Raw genomic sequence first — 22,500 nt, 5'->3', positions numbered from 1 at the left:
TTGCGCAAACCAATCAAAATACGCTTTTTGCGATTTTTTTTACCAAACATAGGTAGCATAAAACAAATTGGCCGAAAATGTTAAAAAATTTTGATTTTTACATTTTTTTTGGGGAAATTTCATATAAAAAAATGTGAAAAATATTGCTATTTTTGCAAAATTGACGCTCTTTTTTTGTTTATAACGCGTGATCAAAAAAAAAAAAAAAAAAAAAAAATCGTACAGGTGATCAAATACCACCAAACGAAAGCTCTGTTTGTGAGAAAAAAAGGACGTCAAATTCGTTTAGGTACAGCGTCGCAGGACCGCGCAATTGTCCGTTAAAGTCACGCAGTGCCGAATCGCAAAATACCCCCTGGTCGTTTAGTAGCCAAATCCTCCGGGGCTTAAGTGGTTAATAACCACTGATATTTTTTTTTTATTTTTTGCTAAACAAAAAAAGGCAGAACATTTTGAAAAAAAAAAAAACCCCGCATTTCTCTTCGTTTCCATTATAAAATTTTGCAAATAATCTTTCTTCATACATTTAGGCCAAAATTTACTCTATTACATTTATTTAATAAAAATAACCTAAATCAGTGAATATTATTTAGTCTGTAGGAAAGTTATAGAGTCCACAAACTATGGGATATACATCTGAAAATGGATCATTCCTGATGTACTAATGGTCGCATTTCATAAGGCCCAAAAATGTCAGGACAGTACAGATATCCCCCAAATGACCAATTTTTTGAAAGTAGACAGTCCAAACTATTTAGTAAGAGGCATGGCGAGTTTTTTTTTTTTTTTTTTTTTTTTTATAGTTGCCAATTTTTTTGGAAGATGGAGATTAAAAAAAAAAAAAAAAAAAACTGGATTTTTGACTTCCCGTAAAATCCTTTTCTCTTTCGTTCATTGATGGACACAGCTTCATATCTTCTTTGACAGGTGGGTTATGCTGCTCTTCCTAGGACTAGGACACTAGGCGGAAAAGGGTTAAAGCGGTTGTAAACCCTAAAAAAAAAAACCTGCAAGACAAAGGCATAATGGGCTAGTATGCATCGCATACTAGCCCATTATGTGTAACTTACCTTAGAACGAAGCCCCGACACGGACCCCCGGACATCGCTGCGGGCGCTGCCATGATCCCTCGCCGTCTCTTCCGGGTTCGGCGGTGATTGGCCGAAAGAGACGGCTCCGGCGCGATGATTGGCCGGAGCCGCGATGACGTCACTCCCGGGAGTGATTTTCCGGCAAGCTCCCGGCAAACAAAATTGAAGGTCCCCCCGGGCCTTCAGAGCGCATGCGCCGCTCGCGCGAGCGGCTGCATGCACTGCAAATATCTCCTAAACCGTGCCGGTTTAGGAGATATTATTTGTACCTACAGGTAAACCTTATTATAGACTTACCTGTAGGTAAAAGTGTCAAAAAGCGGGATACTACCGCTTTAACAAAGCTTAGCTACGCCTATAGGGCAGTCCCAGGGGGTATACTCCCATTTCATGCTATAGGATCTCAGTTCAGTAACAAGCAGTGTCAGAAGAATACATAACCCAACCCCACAGAGTGGCGGGAGCGGTGTCTGTCAATGAACATCAGAGAAAAGGATTTTACGGCAAGACAAAAATCCAGTTCTCTCTTTCGTTCATTGATGGACACAGCTCTTCATATCTTCTTTGACAGATGGGATGTCCCAAAGCAGTGTCAGCATGAGGGGTGGGAAAAACACAGCAATAAACAGAATTCCCAAAAAAGGCTAAACTTTTTTTTTTTTTTTTTTAAATCAGATCATTTTTATTGAAAAAAAATTTTTTGGGGACAAACATTCAAAACACAAGAGAAAATAGAAACAAACAATAAAATGAATGACAATCAGAACAGAGGCATTACATCCTAGCAGTGAGGCCAAGTATCGCACCGTACATAGCATCTAAAGCGACACTACCATGCTAAACAATTCTGTCTAGATATAGTTACATAGTTAGTGAGGTTGAAAAAAGACATCAGTCCATCCAGTTCAACCTATGATGTGTGTGTGTGTTTGCTGTTAACCGTACATTGTATACCCCTGTATGTTGTACATTGTATACCCCTGTATGTTGCACACTGCATACCCCTGTATGTTGCACACTGCATACCCCTGTATGTTGCACACTGCATACCCCTGTATGTTGTACATTGTATACCCCTGTATGTTGCACACTGCATACCCCTGTATGTTGCACACTGCATACCCCTGTATGTTGCACACTGCATACCCCTGTATGTTGCACACTGCATACCCCTGTATGTTGCACACTGCATACCCCTGTATGTTGCACACTGCATACCCCTGTATGTTGCACACTGCATACCCCTGTATGTTGCACACTGCATACCCCTGTATGTTGCACACTGCATACCCCTGTATGTTGCACACTGCATACCCCTGTATGTTGCACACTGCATACCCCTGTATGTTGCACACTGCATACCCCTGTATGTTGCACACTGCATACCCCTGTATGTTGCACATTGCATACCCCTGTATGTTGCACATTGCATACCCCTGTATGTTGCACACTGCATACCCCTGTATGTTGCACATTGCATACCCCTGTATGTTGCACACTGCATACCCCTGTATGTTGCACATTGCATACCCCTGTATGTTGCACACTGCATACCCCTGTATGTTGCACACTGCATACCCCTGTATGTTGTACATTGTATACCCCTGTATGTTGTGCATTGTATACCCATGTATGTTGTGGTCTCCAAGGTGCCCATCTAATAGTTTTTTGAAACTATCAATGCTCCCTGCTGATACGACTGTTTGCGGAAGAGAATTCCACATCCTTATTGCTCTGACAGTAAAGAACCCCTTACGTATTTTAAGGTTAAACCGTTTTTCCTCTAGTTTTAGTGAGTGGCCACGTGTCTTATTGTATTCCCTTTCTCTGAATAAGTTTTTCCATAGGCTAGGGTTGCCAGAACAATATTTGTACATTGATATCATATCCCCCCTCAATCGTCTTCTCCAGAGAGAACAAGCTCAGTGCTTGTAGTCTTTCCTCATAGCTGATGTCCTCCATTCCCCTAATTATTTTTGTTGCCCTTCTCTGGACTCTCTCCAGTTCCAGCACATCCTTCCTGAGGACCGGTGCCCAGAACTGGACAGAATACTCCAGATGTGGCCGGACCAGAGTCTTGTAGAGTGGGAGAATAATCCTCTTTATTTCTGGAGTGAATACCCTTTTTTATACAACCCAGTATTCTGTTGGCTTTCCTTGCAGCGGCTTGGCATTGCATGCCACCGCCAAGCCTGTTTGTCTACCAGTACCCCCAGGTCCTTTTCCATCTTAGACCAGGTTTCCCCACCAGAGAGTAGCTTGCTTTCTGGTTTCTGGCGCCCAAGTGCATTACTTTACATTTTTCAACATTAAACCTCATCTGCCATGTAGTTGCCCACCCAATTATTTTGTTCAGGTCCGCTTGTAAGGTTTCCACATCCTGCATAGAAGATATCACTTACATCATAACAGATAGGTGTCCGAGTAACCTATGGCACAATATAGTATGATGTAGTACACAATTGACTTATCCGAGCCCCAGAGCCCCACAGCCCCCCCCCCCCCGGCATAATTAATAGGTGTACCTATCTCAGGATGCAGGAGGACAGAATCCGCCCAGGGGATAACTGCGGGGTCAAGGGGCATCTGATCAAAATATTAGTGAACATCCATATCGGACCAAAGTGCATCTGGAAATAGAGCTCTGAGCCCAATAGACCCAAAAAATGGGAATAACCTAAAAGAAGAGAACCAACAAACAAAAAGAAAAGAAAAGAGAAAGAATACCCCCTAATCTAAGGGTGGACTGCCCCCATACGCACATCCATGATACTTCACTGCACAGAATATTAAGTGCCGATAAGGCCCCTTTCACACAGACCGGTCGGAGGGTGGAGAGACTCCAGGCGCACACACAGACACTGCAGGGAGACTCCCAGACACTGCAGGGGAACCAGAGGAGCTGACAATCTACACTGCAAGTCTGTACAATATTGCACTAGTGGAGGCTGTTATTTGTTCTCCCATATGTACCGGAGTATCGGGTGATGATTGGAGAACCAGAAAGTGGATCCTCTACTAGACCATTTACATGTTAATGCGATTCCTGCTTGTTCACGAGAGTGAGTAGTAAGCATGGTGTTTTGGGGAGTTGCCATTTTTGCATTATCCCTGGCACTTGGTGGTGGAAATTGGAGGTGATCCCTTCTATATTTCACTGATACCAGGACTCTGGTTGGAACACACATCATTTTTTCCTGCATTTTGGGCTGAAGGACTGTTGGACATTCAGTGAATTTTAATATTAATATTTTTTTTTTTTCACTGGGGCTGTCTGATCTTTTATGCCTGATTTATGATGATTTAATATTGCCATTCTTTTGCGCTACTATTATTTGTATATGGTCAGTTCTACTTCCATGATCAAATATTATTGTGCTGAATTTTGAAAAAAATAACAATATTTCACATTTTTTTTTTTATCTGAAATTCCCCCCCCCCCCAAAAATGTTAAAATACATTTTTTTTTAACATTTTAGGCCAATTTGTTTTCTGCTACATCTTTCTGGTGAGAAAAAAAAAAATAAAAAAATCGCAATAAGCGTATTTTGATTGGTTTGCGCAAAAGTTATTGCGTTTACCAACTACGGGAAAGATTTTTGTAATTTTTAATGGGTTTTTTTTTTAAACTAGTAATGGCGGCGATCTGCGTTTTTTTTTTTTTGCGGGACTGCGACATTGGGGCGGACAGATTGGACCCTTGACTAACATTTGACACTTTTGGGGGTAGCAGTGAAATTACTACAGTAATCAGTGCTACACATATGCACTGTTACTGTAAAAATGACACTGGCAGGGAAGGGGTTAACTATTGGTGAACAGTGGGTTAAATGTATCCCTAGGGGCGTGATTCTAACTGTGGGGGGGCGTGGCTTGTGATGTAACCACAGACATACGGTCCTACATAGCAGGATCATATAGTCTCTGCAGTTACACTAGGGAGAATGACAGGCGGCTTTGTTTACATCAGCCGCCTGCCTTTCTCCCTCTCCAGCGGGAGATCGTGAGTGACCGGCGGAAATCGGAGACTCCGGACACTCGCGCGGGGATGTTAGTGAATGAGCGGGGGGCAGGAGTGCGCCTCCGGCGGCGCGCACTCGCCCCCTAGAGGCTCGTGGGCGAGCGACGTAGTAGTACGTCACTTTGCCCAGTAGATGCTGACCGTGCGGCGGTCGGCAAGTGGTTAACAAGCTTTATAAGTGTCCAAAAACCCTATCAAGAAAATAAACCGCCCTTGGGGATCAATTTAAGAGTCTAGCGTCTCAAATTTGGCGGTGGCAGAAATCAAAATGGAAACTCCCCAAGAGTATTGAGTATGGAGAGAGTGGAATTGAGTCGGGGAGTTCAGGGAACAAAGTAAGTTCACCGTCTCCTTGGTTAGGTGCGTTTCCTGCAAACAAGTGAAAGTGGGATCATGATGGGATAGAAGAGTCAAGACTGCTGTACGCTTCCCGGTATCCTGCAGACCCCGAACATTCCAGATGAGTTTTATCCATAGTAGCCATTGGTAGGGCAAATGGAAGATGGAGGACCCCCTCCATGCGGGGGCAATAAGGTGGTTTCCAGTGGTGAGCCTGGTGTGGAGAGCGAGGGGACAGAGACAAACTGCAAGTGGGCAATACAGGGGCAGGATACTGACATACTGAAAACCTGGGGCAGTCCAGTACAGCGTACGTAACCACGTACAGTGAGGGCTAAACAGAAACAGTCCCCCAAAAACCAGGGGGGAACAGTTTGCGAAGTCTGTGTGGGGGGTAAGGAAGAGGGCCCGAACACGTGATGCCCCTGCCGTAACAAGGACTAGGCAAGGTATCGAAAAGTCCGGAAGAAATAAAAATAAAAAAAACGCACAAATACGTGTAGAGTGTTCCCACTGAGGCTCCTAGTAGGAGTAATAGAGACTCAAGCACAGCAAAATAAGCTCCAGAAGGGAGAAGCAGGATCATTCAACAGCAGCACGCAGGTGTCGTTCGTGCCGGTCCAGCCAATTAGCTGCCATAGCTGGATTTTCAAAGAAGTGAATGGTGTCATTCGCCACCACCCGGAGCTTCGCCGGGTAGAGCATGGAGTATGCCAGGGGAATAGCACGCAGGCGTTTCTTGACGTCGGTAAATATTGCTCTTTGTTTCTGGAGGGCAGCGGAAAAGTCAGGGTATATAGATATTTTTGCCCCTTGAATCTCCATCCTGGGCTGTTGTCTCGCCAGACGCAGGATTAAATCTCTATCCTTTAGGGATGCACCGATCCAACTTTTTTGGACCCGATACCGATATCTGGCGTTGTGAAATCGCCGATACCGGAACCGATCCGGAGCTACACACAAAGCAAGCAGCTGCAGTACAGAGCAAAGCCGCTGCTTCATGTGTGTGGCTCCTCCATTCACAGGCATCTGATATCACTCCGCCTGTGAGCCGGGACTATACAGGAAGTAGCGGCTCCCATCCCATACTACTACTGCACCTAGTAAGGGATGGCTGAGCCGTTACCAAGCAAAAACCGGATCGGCCAGTGGATCGGTCAATGTTACCGATCCATCTGTAATGGCCATATCGGCGCCGATATCCGATCCGAATATCGGATCGGTGCATCCCTACTATCCTTATAGTGAAGGAGCTTGAGGAAAAATGGACGAGCATTGCCCCCCGGTGGTGGAGCCCGGAATGGCACTCTGTGTGCCCTTTCGACTGAGAAAAATGGGGACAGGTTATCTTTCCCAAAGGTAGTCAAGAGCCACTGTTCTATGAAGTCGACTGGGTTTTTGCCCTCCGCTTTCTCCGGGATGCCCACCAAAACGCAGGTTGCTGCGGCGGAGCCTATTCTCTAGGTCTTCCAATTTATTCATGGCCTCTGACACCCCAGCAGAATTCATGTGTTCATCCTGGGCGAGAGGCTGCAGCTCGTCCTCCACTGTGCTCACCCTGCCCTCTAAAGCCGAGGCCATCTCTCTGATCTTCTGCATATCCTGCCTAATGTGCAGAATGCCTTCCTTCATGCTCTTAACCTCTGTAGAAAGCTCAGCAAGCGAAGAGCCATAGGTGTGTACCGCATTCAGGACATCTTGTAAGGTCGGTGCCACCGGGACAGCAGACCCCCCCCCCCCCCAATCCTCAGGCCCGCCCAGGGTACTCACTGCGGCCTCCAAGGTTGGACTTCCTCCGCCTGCTCTCCCCGAGGTGCCAGGCCCAGGTGCAGGAGATCCCCCGGGCGTCTGGACGGGTGACATGGACTTCCTCCGCCTGCTCTCCCCGAGGTGCCAGGCCCAGGTGCAGGAGATCCCCAGGGCGTCCGGACCGGTGACATGCGGGAGAGTGGCTGCTGCGATTTATGCTTGGGAGGGATCATGTTCATATTTCTCCAGCTTGGAGAGGGCTGGCGGTCCTTTCCTGCGCGCTGAGGCAACGGTCCGCCTCCATATTGGGCCTTCCTCTCAGCAGGGACGGCGTCTTTATTCCGGGTCATCGCCTGGAGCGGGCCCTGGAGACCCGGGACCGGCACAAAGGTAAGAGCCGAGCGCGGGCTTAAGTATCTGGTGAAAGCTGCCAGGTTTCAGAGACTATTTTCAGGATTCTAGAGTTCAGGATGCCGGAGCCGATGTGAAACACGTCCTTCTACATGAACGGTCAAGCCACCACCCCCCCCCCCCAAAAAAAAAAAAAAGGGCTAAACTTAACCAACCAGGTAATCCAGGAGCTCAACCAGGAACAAGTGGAGCTCACCTACCAGAAAAAAACAACCTAAGGAGGCAGAAGTTTCTGCCAGAGCGGCTTGCAAAACTTTGCGGCCAAACGCATCATCAGCAGATGCAAAAATATCCAACTGGTAGAACTTGGTGTAAGTGTGTACAGACGACCAGGTGCGCTTTGCAAACCTGGACCACTGATGCTGGAAGGCCCAGGAAGCACCAAGCGCCCTCGTTGAATGCATCTAAACAGGGAAAGGAGGAACCTAACCCTTAAAAAGGCCTGCACCACCGTCTGCCTGATCCATCTGGAAATGGTCGCAGCAGATGCCCCCTACGAGAATCCGTAAGAATAAACAAGGAATACGATCTTCGAATAGGCTCAGTAGCCATCAAGTACACCTTAATGGCTCCGACTACATCCAAGGAATGCAAGGCAACTTCTTTTGGATGCTTTGGCTTAGGACATAACAAAAGGCAACACAATATCTTAATTTAGGTGGAACCCCGAAACGACCTTAGGAAGGGACAACTGACAGGGACGAAGCACCACTTTGTCTCTGTGAACCACCAGGTAAGGAGACAGACAGGACAACGTAGCCAGCTCAGAGACCCTGCGTGTCGAAGTTATAGCCACCAAGAAAGCCACTTTCTGTGACTAGGTAAACAGAGGAATTTCAGGAATATTCTCAAAAGGCGGCCTTTGAGGAACCGACAGTACCAGATTAAGATCCCATGGAGGCACCAGGGACCGGACCAAAGAAGCCAGGTGGCGAACTCCCTACACAAAAATATGAACCAAGGAAATTGTGGCCAACGGTCTTTGGAAGAAAATGGCAAAGGCTGAAATCTGGCCCTTAATGGTGCCCAGGGCCAAACACTGATCTACACGCCTTTGTAGAAACTCCAGCAGACGTGATACCGAAAAGGAACAGGGGGAAACCCCCCGAGAGGAACTCCAAGGAATATACGTCTTCCAAACTCGACGATAAATCTTTCGAGAAGTAGACTTCCTAGCTTTTAACAGAGTAGGAATCACCGAATCCGACAACCCCCTATCCTTCAATACCTGGCTTTCAATAGCCAGGCCATTAAAGCCAGCGATAAAAAAGCAGGATGTAAAAATCGGTCCTTGAGACAAAAGATCTTCTCTGAGAGGAAGCCGCCAAGGGTCATCAGGTACCAGTCTTACTAGGCCCGCATATCAGGGCCGACGAGGCCAGTCTGGGGCCACTAGAATCACTGGAATCCCTTCTGCGATTCTGCGCAAAAGTCTCAGCAGAAGTTGCAAGGGGCCACAAGAGCGTCTGCCAGAGGATCCTGAGACCTTGCAACAAACCTCGGTACCTTCCAGTTGAGACGAGAGGCCAAACAGGTCTACATTTGGGGTCCTCCACCGGAGACAGTTGTTGAAACACTTCCGGGCGAAGGGACCATTGTGCCTGTTGACTGAGGTAGTCCGCCTGCCAATTTTTCATCCCTGGGATGTGCACAGCAGAGGGGGCTGAAACAAAGCGATCTGCCCACCTTAGAATACCGGCCACTTCTGGTGCCTCCTTGGTGATTGATATATGCCACAGCCGTGGCGTTGTCCGATTGAACCCTTACCGGACACCCCTGCAGACAATCAGGCAAAGCCTGATCGCCCGAATTTCCAGGATGTTGATCGGCAGACTGGACTGCTCCCAAGACCAGACCCTTGGGCTAATTCTGTGCCCAGGACACCTACCCACCCTGACAGGCTGGTGTTCGTGGTAACCACTATCCAGAAGAGGGAGAAAAGACTTGCCTTGTCAAAGCGCCGGGGATCGGAGCCACCAAAGCAGAGACCCACTCGCACCCCGACTCAACAGGATCAGATTGTCGAGGGGATTGTGGATTCTTGTCCCACTTGGTTAGAATCTCCTTTGCAGAAGTCTGGTATGGAACTGAGCGAATGGAACAGCCTCGAAGGTGGAAACCATCAGGCCCAGCACCTGCATACAAGTTCTGAGCGACGGCCGGCGATTGGACAACAGGAGCCGAATTGCATGCTGCAACTTCAGGAGTTTCGTTTCTGGGAGAAACATCCGGGCTGCGGCTGAATCCAGAGTCAGCCCAACTTGTTGGAGGGGGTCAAGGCAGACTTTTGAAAATTCAGAGTTGGCACCGTGATGTCCAGATCTTCCTTCAGGACAGACAACGACTCCGCCCTCAGAAGATCTTCCAGGTATCCCAGTACTGAAATCTCCCGCTGTCTGTCTGTCTAAGGCTATCACTGGTGCCAACACTTTTGTGAACACCCGAGGAGCTGAGGCGAGACCAAAAAGGTAACGCTACAAATTGATCATGCTTCTCACCTATGGTAAAGCGAAGAAAACGCTGGTGCCCGATATAAAAATTGGAACATGAAGGTAAGCGTCCTTGATATCGATAGAGGCCAGAAATTCCCCTGATGAAGGGAAGCCACAACTGTGCGAATTGACTCCATTCTGAATTTCTGGAACCGCATAAAGTGGTTCAGGGTCTTGAGATGCAGGATTGGGCGAACCTTTCGCTCCTTCCTGGGGACCGTAAAGAGCTTTGAATAAAACCCCTGAAAACGTTCCAACTCTGGAACTGGTACTATGACTCCTTGTGACAGTAAATCTTGCACTGCCCCCAGAAGGCCCTGAAGCCGATCCGAAGACATGCGCAGATTGGAAGGGAAGAACCTTGCCAGGGGCAAGGATCGAAACTCGATCTTGTAACTGGATAGAATCAACTCGAGTACCCATTTTCCTTGGATGAACGAGGTCCATAGGTCCGGAAAGAAACAAAGACATCCCCCCATCCCTAGCATGGGTGAGGGCGTCCCTTAAGTTGGAGGAGGGCTTATCCGTGAGACCAGAGGAACACGTCTTGGACTTACCACCCCCAGGGTCTCTTGGAAGCCCCTGCAATGGAATGGGAGGATTTAGAATCCTTGTCTTGCGACCCTGCAGGATGAAAAGGGCCGCATGTGGGCCGAAAAGATAGGACCATGTTTGTGGCGAGGCTCTCTGTTTTTTGTAACCTGCGGGGGCAGGGTGCTTCTGCCCCCCGTGTGACCCTTCCTTTATGATCTCTTCCATAGAGGTTCTGAACAAGCAGTCCCCCACAAAAGGGAGATCCGTCAGCAGCATTTCAACCAGGTCATGCGGCACAAGGTCACCGCTGTCACAGACGCCCTGGAAGCTAAAGGGGCTGCATCCAGGGAGGCATCACAATTAAACTAACCCCTGTATCAACTGATCCGCCAGTTCATGAGGGTGCTGACCCTCATTCAAATCCTGGCGTAAAAGCTTTGCCCACTCCGTCAAGGTCTGGGAGACAAAGGCTATGGCAAACACCAGCCTCAGGATTGAACCGGCCACGGTAAAAAGATGGTGGACCAAGGATTTAGCCTTCCTATCCGCAGGATCCTTAAAGGACAAAGCGTCCTACACTGGTAATAACGTGACTTTAATAAGCCTAGAAACCTGAGTCCACCATCGCTGCTGACGCAGCATCCGCTGTGTCGTCCATTTTTAAAGCTTCCCGCACTGATACAATCAGTGCCTCTACAAGCGCCTTTTCTTGCGCAGAGGTGGAAGAGGAATCATCCTTACTATCAGAGCACTCGAAGGGCGTGGACGCAGACCCCGTGGGGTGGCTCGTGTCCGTGGCGGCCAAATCAGCCTCAAAATCTGAGGCGGCAGAGAAACCAGGTGAAGGCAGAGGGTGCTTCTTACCAGGTCTCTTTTGTAAGACCATGTCCACTTTAGATACTGCAGGACCGCCGTCATGGCCGCCAGAGTGGGTCAGGTGGTGAGACATGTTCTAAAGGGTCCATGTAATCCTTTATAAATGTATCAAATAAGCTGTGAAACCCCCCCCCCCCCCCCCCCGCTGACTCCCGTGGTACCACAGGTGCCAGGAACACTGCAGTAGTAGAACAGGTAGGGAGATACCGCCCCAGAACTCACCACCAAACACGTCTCAGCAAGGAGCAGGGAGAGAGGGGAAACAGCGCCAACAGCCAGCAGCACACCGATCAGAGAGGAAGAGGAAATGGCCATGCTGTCACGAGAGGCCGCATGCCGAGCACAGCTCCATGTGGCTACAAGAAAATGGCCGCCGCATTACCGATAGAAACCACCAAAAACATGGCCGCTGATCTCTAGGAAAATGGCCACCGAGCTGCAGCACATGCGGCTACAAGAAAATGGCAATGCCGCATGGCGGGCGCACAAATCCCAGGACCCCATGAGCTACTATACACGGCCAGGGGGGCCTTAAAAGGACCCCCCCCACAGGACTCAACACACCAAAGCAGGCATCCGGCCACTCAGCATGTTCCCCCCCCCCCCCCCCCCTCCAGTCACAGCTCACCTCACCGAGGTGACACCGAGGTGACACTGTTTCCAACCCCATGTAAGGGAGTTTAAATCACCAGTACACCTCAGGCATCACCTGGGAATAGGGGGGGGGGAGCTTATGCAGGGGGAATCTGCTAGTGAGGAGAAGGGGGGGGGGCGACGACACATGGGTAGGGAGGGCACCTGGGAGACCGACTGACCCTGCCCCATGTCCACCCAACATTTACTGAAGGAGAGAGGGGTACTACTCACCACACCTTTGGAACCAGACGGGCACCTTTATGGGCACGTCACCTTCCCATCTCGGAAGAGGGGGTTGCTGCAGGCCAGAGGCATGCTGCGACTTCGGCCTGCGTCCAGGTCGTGTGCATTCTCGCGAGGAGTTCCACTCGCAACCTAGCCGCCGTCCAGTGGGGTTATGTCGCAGCCGACCTAGCGTGGAGCTGAGGTCTGCATGCACTCGTTGGCCAGACTGGGACGACCGTAAGGATCTAGGATATGCAGTGCCTCACCCAGTCCAGCAGTTGATTGTAGTTCTCACAGGAACAGATTTGATTTTAGAAGAAAAAAAAAAAAAAGAAAAAAGGAAAATGTTCCGTTTAAAAAAAAGGGGAAAAAATGCCAGGACCAGAGATCCCAGTAAGGAACTAGGTTCTTACTCCTGACTAGATCCTATAGCAGGGAGAGGGAGTATAGCCCCTGGGAATGTCTATAGGCGTAGTTAAGCTTTGTTAACCCTTTTCCGTCTAGTGTCCTACTCCTAGGAAGAGCAGCGTAACCCATCTGTCAAAGAAGATATGAAGCTGTGTCCGTCCATGAACGAAAGAGAAAACGCTTTTTTTTCACATTTAATAAACTGGTGAACGCATGTAAAAAAAAAAAAAAAAAAAATTATGTATGTATGTATGTATGTATGTATGCATGCATGTATGTATGCATATCTCTATCTCATTTTAAATGTTTCTTTTTTACACACTATAATTGCCCATAGAAGTGAATTTAAGTGTACACTTGTCATGTGATCTGCTGTGATTGGTCACAGCGATCATTTGGTACCGGCAGGTACACTGATCGGTCATCCGCTGTGTCTGGCGGACTCAGCTGGGACAGATCGCGCTGGAGCGCAGCCCGTCATGCACACGTGAGACGTGTTCTGGGAAGGACGTCATATGACGCCCATCCAGACCAATAGGCCTCCCTCTCAGGGGGGGGGAAGCAGTTGAAGTGTTTGTAAAGCCTAACAATGAACTTCTCTTATATATACCATTGTAGGTGTTTTGTTATACCTGTTTAGTAAATACAATAAAAAAAAAAAAAACTGCTGTAAGAGAAATGTGGAAAAATGCGCACTGTGAGATTCACACTCACCTCCTCCTCTCCCATCTGCCGACTCATATTTGAGATCTCTTTCTTGATGTACTTTATGGCATTTCCCATACTGGCCGACAGGGGGCGACACTGAGTCAGGAAGCTGCAAGAGACAAAAAAAAAGAAAAATACATTAGTAGAAGGAAAAAAAAAAAAAAAAAAGACTGAGAAGCTACACCTCCACTGATGGAGACAAACCCCTCTCCCGACAGACAGGTGTAGAGACCAAAACCAGCCCCCCCCCCCCCCTGCCACCATCAACAAGGAAGAGGGATAACCTCCAAAAGAGGCAGAGAAAAATCAACACCCACCCCGCCCCCCCAAAAGGGGAGAGAGAGAGAGAGAGAGCCCTCCCCCCAGGGACACCGAGGAGAGTGCCCCTCCCCCCAGGACAGAGTAGGAGAGCACTCCCCCCAAGGGACAGAGAGAGAGAGAGAGAGAGAGAGAGAGAGAGAGAGAGAGAGAGAGAGAGAGAGAGAGAGAGAGAGAGAGAGAGAGAGAGAGAGAGAGAGCGATCCCCCCCAAGGGACACGCAGAGAGAGATTGATCCCCCCAGAGAAAGAGGGAGTGATCCCCCCAGAGAAAGAGGGAGAGAGGGCAATCCCATCCAGAGAGAGAGAGAGAGAGAGAGAGAGAGAGAGCGATCCCCCCCAAGGGACACGCAGAGAGAGATTGATCCCCCCAGAGAAAGAGGGAGTGATCCCCCCAGAGAAAGAGGGAGAGAGGGCAATCCCATCCAGAGAGAGAGAGCAATCCCCCCCAGGGACAGAGAAAGCACTCCCCCCCCCCCACAAGAACACCGGAAGAGAGAGAGAGCGTAAACCCCCCACAGGAACACCAGGAGAAATTGAGCCTAACCCCCCCCCACAGGAATACCGGGAGAGAGAGAGAGCGTAACCGCCCACAGAATACCGGGAGAGAGAGAGCGTAAACCGCCCACAGGAATACCGGGAGAGAGAGAGCGTAAACCCCCCACAGGAACACCGGGAGAGAGAGAGCGTAACCCCCCCACAGGAACACCGGGAGAGAGCGTAACCCCCCCACAGGAACACCGGGAGAGCGCACCCCCCCCCTACAGGAACACCGGGAGAGAGCGCCCCCCCCCCCTACAGGAACACTGGGAGAGAGAGTACTCCCCTCCCCCAATGGACAGACAGAGCGCTCCTCCCCCAGGGACAGAGAGAGAGAGAGAGAGAGCGCGCCCCCCCACAGGAACACCGGGAGAGAGCCCCCCACAGGAACACCGGGAGAGAGAGAATCCCCCACCCCAGGACAGAGAGAGCGCCCCCCCAGAGAGAGCACCCCGCCAGGACAGGAACAGAGAGAGAGAGTGAGAGAGAGAAGGGGGGAAAAGAGACACTGTCCCCCCCCCCTAGGATAGAGGGAGAGAGAGCACCGCCCACCCCTCAGACAGGGGGAGAGAGAGAGTCACCGCCACCCCGGGCAAAGAGAGACACGTTCCCCCCTAGTAAAGAGACAGCCTCCCCCCAAGGGACAGAGAGAGACTGAGACCGCTCCCTCCCAGGGACAGAGAGACCACTAGAAGAATAATCCACCCTCAGCAATACTCCCTGCTAGTATGCCCCCACACTAGTGATCGACCGATAACGTTTTTTTGTTGCCGATACTGATACTTTGGCGATCGCATATCAGTATCGGCCGATATTTTTGTACATTTAAAATTTTGCAAAATAAACACAAATTTCGACACAAATCTGTTACTGAACATGTAAATCAGTATTTATTAACAATTTTAACATTAAGGGCTCATTCTTCACACCTTAACTGCATGAGAACTAAAAGGAAAACTTCAATTGCAGGGACACTTAGTTTAACATCGTTCTGATTGTGCATTAATGCCTAATAAACTGCTGCAGTAGTGAAAACTGCTGATTCAATAAAACGCTGAACATTGCATCTATTTCACCACGATAAATTTTCTCTTCTGTCCGTTGTCTTTTTGGACATATTTCTCCTACATCCAGCTCTTCCACATCAGAAACCTTCTCTTCTTGACTTTTCTTTTCGTCAGCTGGAACCTCCTGCACTTTCTGTTGAACTTGAATCTCTTCTGTCAGCCATTGTTTTGCCTTGGCCAATACATAATCAGAAGAGAAAGGATGGTTCTTGTATCGAGGATCCAAAAGACATGCAAGCACAACATTTTTATTCTCCTAATGCTTCTCAAACCGTTTGGCAAGGCTGTCCCTCATGGCGTCCTACATGCTTTAATGCCACATGTGTTGGGTCCTTTGTTCTGTTGAAGTAGCATCTTCAGCACTCTCACACATGGGATGACAGAGGACACAGATGAGTCATAATGACTCACCTCTAGTGTCACTTCCTCAATGGGTACGAGCGTCTCAATAATGTTGGCTACTCTGTCCCACTGATCAGCAGTAGGACAAGAATGTCCTCCAAGCCAATATTCACCAGAATATATAGTGAGAGCGCGCTTCTGCTCCAGCATCTTTTCTAACATGTGTAGCGTTGAGTTCCATCGTGTTGGAACAGCCTGTATCAAGTTGTTTTTGGGTAGGCCAAGGTCTTCCTGAATTAGCAAGAATAGAATGGTGGAAATGGCCTGCGCACTTCTACAGCATGCTAATAATGTCAAGCAAAGCTTTCTGGTTTGACAGACCATCATTTACCACCAGTTGAAGGGTGTGTGCCATGCAACTGAGGTCTGACACTTCCGCAAGTCTCATACCTTTAACCATGTTTGTTCCACTGTCTCGCAGCACAAGCATCACTTTAGTGATTCCCCATTCTTCTAGCATGCCTAGTAACATTTCTCTAATGTACTCCCCAGTGTGGGATCCTTGCATCACTTTTGTATTCAACACCAAATGCCTTCTTGTCCATCCGCTGTCAATGTAGTGGCATGTAAGACTCATTTGTGATTCTGTTTGTCCTGACCAGCAATCAGTTGTGAATGAGAGTGAGTTGCCAGCATTCTCTGGTTTCAGCATAGCCTTTACTTTGTCAATGACTTATTGGTGAATCTTTTGCAGCATTTCAGTTCGATAAAATTTGTCACTCTTCAGTGTGCACCTTGGCTCAACTATGGACATCAACCGCTTAAATCCAGAGTCAGACACTATTGTAAATAGCTGGTTATCAGTGACCATCATCTCTGTGATTACTCTGTCCAGCAGTTGGGATCTTCCATCAGATTTTAGCCACCTGTTTTTTTCTGAAACATATCTGTTATTGTTGCCTGGGATAGGGATGTTTCACCTTGTGATTCATTTTGTTTTTTCTGTGCTGCATGATGCAATTCAAGATGATGAACTCCTAGATGGGCCCAAATATTTGACTTATTTTTGGTTTTTGCAGTTATTGATTCCATGCTTACATTGTTTTTGCAAGTGTTGCACACTGCTGCTGATTTTCCTGGAGATGGAGAAGAGAAATAGTCCCAGACCACACTTTTAATTTTTCTATCTCCATCCATCTCCATTGAAACTTGAAAAGACACTAATATAGGCTTAAACAAAATGGCTGGCTGGCACCCTGTGGTGAGGAGTGGCTGGCACCCTTTGGTGGGTGGCTGCCACCCTGTGGTGGGTGGGTGGCTGGCACCCTGTGGTGGGTGGGTAGCTGGCTGGCACCCTGTGGTGGCTTGCTGGCACCCTGTGGTGGGTGGGTGGCTGGCACCCTGTGGTGGGTGGCACCCTCTGGTGGGTGGCTGGCACCCTGCGTGGTGGGTGGCTGGCAGGAACAGGCCCAGGGCCTGTGGCTGGCTGGTAGGCCTGTGGGACTGGGTGGCAGGCAGGCACCGGGCAGCTGTGGGTGACAGCGGTGGCTGTGTTACACAACGTGCACTGTGTCTGTCACTGGTCAGTGTACTGTGATTTTGATAATAAGTTGAACTAGATCACTCACTGTCCCGACCGACTTTGCACAGCATGCAAAGTTGCAGACTCCAGTGTGGCTGCGGCGGGTAAAACACACTGTAACTAGGCTGAGGGAGGCGGTCCAAGAATGCCACATAAGCTGCCCAGTGCGCAACATACGCAATGACGTCACAGCAATATCGGTAAATCCAAATGCTGATTCCGATATATCGGGGAAAGTGCATATCGTCCACCGATATATCGGTGATGCCGATAATCAGTCGATCTCTACCCCACTCCCCCTGCAAAAGCACAAAACCCCCTACCTAATGTAAGGCTTCAGCCTGTTGACAAGGTCACGTGACAGCTCCTCATGGGGTGGAGTGTTGTAGTCCCGGATCACCTATACAACAAAGAGGTATGACAATCTGTAGCCAGTCAAGGGGTATCTAGAAGAGGTGACTGGTGGGTAACTTGCAGTGGGAATAGGTTGGCAGATAAGGGCCAAGTATCTGGAACTGAGAGGGGGTGGAACATAAGGAGTAGGTATCCGAGAGTAAAGAGGTGTTGTCAGATTTAAGGTCAGTATCTGGGACTCAGGAAGGGTTGTCAGGGTAGACAGCAATTGAGGACTGTGTACGTTTTGGCAGGAGGAGGGTATCTGGGTCTGAGAAGGGTTGGCGGGTATCTGGGACTGAGATTGGGGTAGGGTCAGGTGAGGAGCAGATATCTAAGACAGGAGAAGAACTATCAGTTGAGGGGTAGCTATTAGGGATTAGGGAGGCACTAATAGCTGAAAATGTGGATATCTGGAAAGCAAAGGGGTGGCAAGGCAGAAAGTGGGTATGGCGAGCCTAGGAGGGATTCGCAAGTGAGGGGAGGGAGAGAGATTGTCAGGCGAAGGACAGGCATCAAGAATATGTAGGGGTTGGCAGGTGAAGAGGTGTGTATTTTGGAAGCAGTTGGCAGTTGAGGAGGTGGGTATCTGGGACTAGTTGTCTGTTGTGGGGCTGGATTGGCAGGTGAAGGAAATGTATAGTGCATCCAGAATGTATCCACAGCGCTTCACTTTTTCCATATTTTGTTATGTTACAGCCGTATTCCAAAATGGATTAAATTCATTATTTTCCTCAAAATTCTACAAACAATTCCCCATAATGACAAAATGAAAGAAGTTTGTTTGAAATCTTTGCAAAATTTATTAAAAATAAAAAACAAAAAAAAAAAAAAAAATCGCATGTACATAAGTATCACAGCCTTTGCCCAATACTTTGGTGAAGCTCATTTGGCACCAATTACAGCCTCAAGTCTTTTTGAGTATAATGCTACAAGCTTGGCACTCCTATTTTTGAGCAGTTTCTCCCATTCTTCTTTGCAGGACCTCTCCAGCTCCATCAGGTTGGATGGGGAGAGTCGGTGCACAGCCATTTTCAGATCTCTCCAGAGATGTAAATCGGGTTCAAGTCTGGGCTCTGGTTGGGCCACTCAAGAACATTTACAGAGTTGTCCCATTGCCACTCCTTTGTTATCTTGGCTGTGTGTTTAGGGTCGTTACCCTGTTGGAAGATGAACCTTCGCCCCAGTCTGAAGTCCGGAGCGCTCTTGACCAGGTTTTCATCAAGGATGTCTCTGTACATTGCTGCATTCATCTTTTCATCAACCCTGACTAGTCTCCCAGTTCCTGCCACTGAAAAGCATCCCCACAGCATGATTCTGCCACCACCATGCTTCACTGTAGGGATGGTATTGGCCAGGTGATGAGCGGTGCCTGGTTTCCTCCAAACATGATGCCTGCCATTCAAGCCAAATACTTCAATCTTTGTTTCATCAGACCAGAGAATTTTGTTTCTCATGGTCTGAGAGTCCTTCAGGTGCCTTTTGTCAAACTCCAGGCATAGTGTCATGTGCCTTTTACTGAGGAGTGGCTTGTGTCTTCCATACAGGCCTGATTGGTGGAGTGTTACAGAGGTGGTTGTTCTTCTAGAAAGTTCTTCTCTCTCCACAGAGAAATGGTGGAGCTCTGTCAGAGTGACCATCGGGTTTTTGGTCACCTCCCTGACGAAGGCCTTTCTCCCCCAATTGCTTAGTTTGGCCATGCGGTCCACTCTAGGAAGAGTCTTGGTAGTTACAAACTTTTTCCATTTAGGGATGATGGAGGCCACTGTGCTCATTGGGACCTTCAATGCTGCAGAAATGTTTCTGTACCCTTCCCCAGATCTGTGTCTCCATACAATCCTGTCTCGGAGGTCTACAGACAATTCCTTGGACTCCATGGCTTGGTTTGTGCTCTGACATGCACTGTTAACTGTGGAATCTAAGTCAGGTGTGTGCCTTTCCAAATCAAGTCCAATCAACTGAATTTACCACAGGTGGACTCCAATCGTGTTGTAGAAATATCTCCAGGATGATCGGTGGATACAGGATGCCGCTGAGCTCAATTTTAAGGTGTCATGGCAAAGGCTGTGGATACTTATGTACATGGGATTTTTTTGTTTTTTAATACATTTGCAAAGATTTCAAAACAAACTTTCACGTTGTCATTTTGGGACAGTTGTGGGTGGGTGGAGCGTCAGGGGTCACATGACCGGTGGTGGAGAGTCAAACTGACTGAAGGGCCACATGTTGCATCAACGAGGCGGGATTGGAGCTTAGCTGATCAGTGGTGGTGAAGAGGAAGCTTTCGTAGACTGGCCTGCCCATTGAATGTGTAGGTGCTAAATTGCTGCTGCACAATTCCTATACCTGAGCTGATGTTTTTGGGCTGCCTCTGCCCGGAGGGACGGGGCCTGCCTCTTTGCCCGGGGAGATGGGGCTGTCTGTTTTCTGTCAAATTCCTACTGCCCGATGCCCCGGACATGCAGTTCCAGGTGCCTGGCTCCAAACTTTTTTAGCTGCCTTCAAGATTCAAAGCAAATTTATCAAGCCCTGGTATAAAAGAGACTGAAAAAAATTTGCTAGTGTGAAGTGGGCATCTGAGCCTGGTGGGGCTAGCTGCTGCATGCGCTTGCCTTCAGCAGTGTCATTTATACAGGTTTGTCCCTGAGAAGTTAGCAAGAGAGGGGCCGCTTTCTGGGAGAGAGAAGAAGTTTTGGGAACGTGAGGGGCAGGTCAAGAGTGGGTATCTGGAACTGGGAAGGAATGGCAAGAAATAGCACGTGTCTACAACCGGGAGGGAATGTGGATTAGCTCAGGGGAGAAATTATTAGTAAAAAGTACCACATCCCAATAATGTGTAGAAAGAAGGAGAAAATGCTGGGCATGGGGCGGGATTTTAAGGGTACCGTCTATGACCAATATTATTGCAGACGGTGGATGCTGGAGATTGGATACAATAGAGATCTTTCTATACCCTTTTCCTGTCTTGGTTGAGTGCTTGGAAAGATAACTTACCCTGACCAACTGATGATACTCACCAGTGAACCATATTGTTCTCAGATTGTGTTATCCAATCTAACCCACCGTCTGACAGATTTGTTTTTACTGCTTTTGGGCCCTTTGACCTCTCCATACTTGTATATATAGGCTGTCCATGCCCACCGTGGGGGTCTTAGTTTGCCTTTGGTCGGATCCTTTAGCCATCCCCCTGCAAGCAGCCATACAGCTATTACACTGACATTAATTGTGCACCCCTATACCCCTGAGGAAGCAGAACATCCCGCGAAACATGTCGGGTAGTGGATAACCACTCTGAGGAAGTTTCCCCAGATCCACCAAGTCGTTTCTGGTCTTCTGGTATCTCCCTACGGTCTGCTACAATCATTATTACGTATAGCTTTGCTGACTTGTATATTTGTAATTTTCTATATATGGACTGTTATATGTCCCCAACTTCTAATTGTATGTTGTCGTTTCTATTCCTTTTTGTTGAATTAATAAAATTATATGTTTTTATAAACAATATGATGGTTATTTCCAGAAACGATGAATATTGGTCATAGACGTTACCCTTAAAATCCCACCCCATGCCCCATATTCTCTCCTCCTTTCTATACAATCGGGAGGGGGCAAGTATCTGGGACTGGGAAAAGTTGACAGGTGAGGGGTAAGTAACTAAAACTTGAAGGTGAGGGGCATTTAGGACTGAGGGGGCGTTAGCAGGTGAGGGTTGGGTATTTAAGCCTGGATAGGGCGGGAAGGTTGAGTGGCCGGTATATAGGGAGAGATATCAGATGAACACTGAGGAGGACGTACCTTTTTGAAGCAGTGCAGTAATGCTATACATCTGGCGTTGGAGCCGCTGATGATACCCTGGGAGTACTGGAGGCCGAGCCTCACCACAGCTGGGTGTATCACAGAGGACGGGATGCTGGAGAAGAGGAGAGAAGAGATGAAGATCACAGCAATGAAGGTGTTTTATAGCGTTCCACTGAGGAAAGAAAAAAGACAGAACTTTCCAAAACAACTGATCAATCAGCAAGGGGGAATCCCTGAAAGGTAGGGACGTGCGAGGCAGCGAGCCGAGGCGGCACACCTGTGCGAGGCAGCGAGCCGCGGCGGCACGCCTGTGCGAGGCAGCGAGCCGCGGCGGCACGCCTGTGCGAGGCAGCGAGCCGCGGCGGCACGCCTGTGCGAGGCAGCGAGCCGCGGCGGCACGCCTGTGCGAGGCAGCGGCGGCACGCCTGTGCCGGTAGGACACATGACACATTTGGAGGGACCCCCACCATCTACTCACACTCACCTCAGCTGCTGGGTGAGGGGCATTTTGCGGCTGTACTGATGGAGATGAGAGAACAGGCTGACTTTGTTCCCATAGTCCTGCCGCAGAGGAACCTGGAAGAGGAAAACAAGATTTGGAGGTCAGAAGAATGAATGGGCACAGGACAACCTTTGTCTGGCTTGCACACATAGCAATCAGAGTATAATACAGACTGTAAGTCACTGCAAAGTACCAGCATGGACTCCCTCTACCCTGATTGTACAGGATACCTCCAGTCTGTGGACAACTGATATCTAAACTCCAGGTGGAAGACATTTGGCATACATCAGGCTCCATGGTGTTGGCTTCAAGTACAAATTACACAAATGGTAGGAGCCATTTCCTTTGCTTCATACTTGTGCCTGTCTGTACCTGTACAGAGGAATGAGGGTCACCTCCAGCCAAGCTGCTCGCGGTCTACATAGGATTCAGCAATGGAACCCTCCATGCTTACAATTCATGGTGATAC

The 22,500-nt window shown here is 48.6% G+C and overlaps 1 protein-coding gene across 1 annotated transcript in view; it reads right to left on the bottom strand.

Moving 5' to 3' along the window:
- LOC309551530 (translation initiation factor eIF2B subunit delta-like) overlaps window positions 1-22,126 on the bottom strand; it is a 35,357-nt gene extending 13,231 nt beyond the window's left edge. Inside the window, exons 1-4 of the mRNA XM_082252155.1 lie at window positions 22,014-22,126; window positions 21,527-21,641; window positions 17,662-17,738; window positions 13,497-13,599 (exon numbers count right to left, since the gene is read on the bottom strand). Coding sequence (XP_082108281.1) covers window positions 13,497-13,599; window positions 17,662-17,738; window positions 21,527-21,641; window positions 22,014-22,036 — 318 coding nt within the window. The 5' untranslated portion in view covers window positions 22,037-22,126. The remainder of the gene's footprint in view (window positions 1-13,496; window positions 13,600-17,661; window positions 17,739-21,526; window positions 21,642-22,013) is intronic.
- Window positions 22,127-22,500: the final 374 nt, after the last annotated feature.

This window comes from Pelophylax lessonae (assembly GCF_965119305.1).
Source record: "Pelophylax lessonae genome assembly, chromosome: 3".
Classification (NCBI taxonomy): domain Eukaryota; kingdom Metazoa; phylum Chordata; class Amphibia; order Anura; family Ranidae; genus Pelophylax; species Pelophylax lessonae.
The sequence above is the reverse complement of the archived record's forward strand: the minus strand, read 5'-3'. Positions and strand labels throughout refer to the sequence as shown.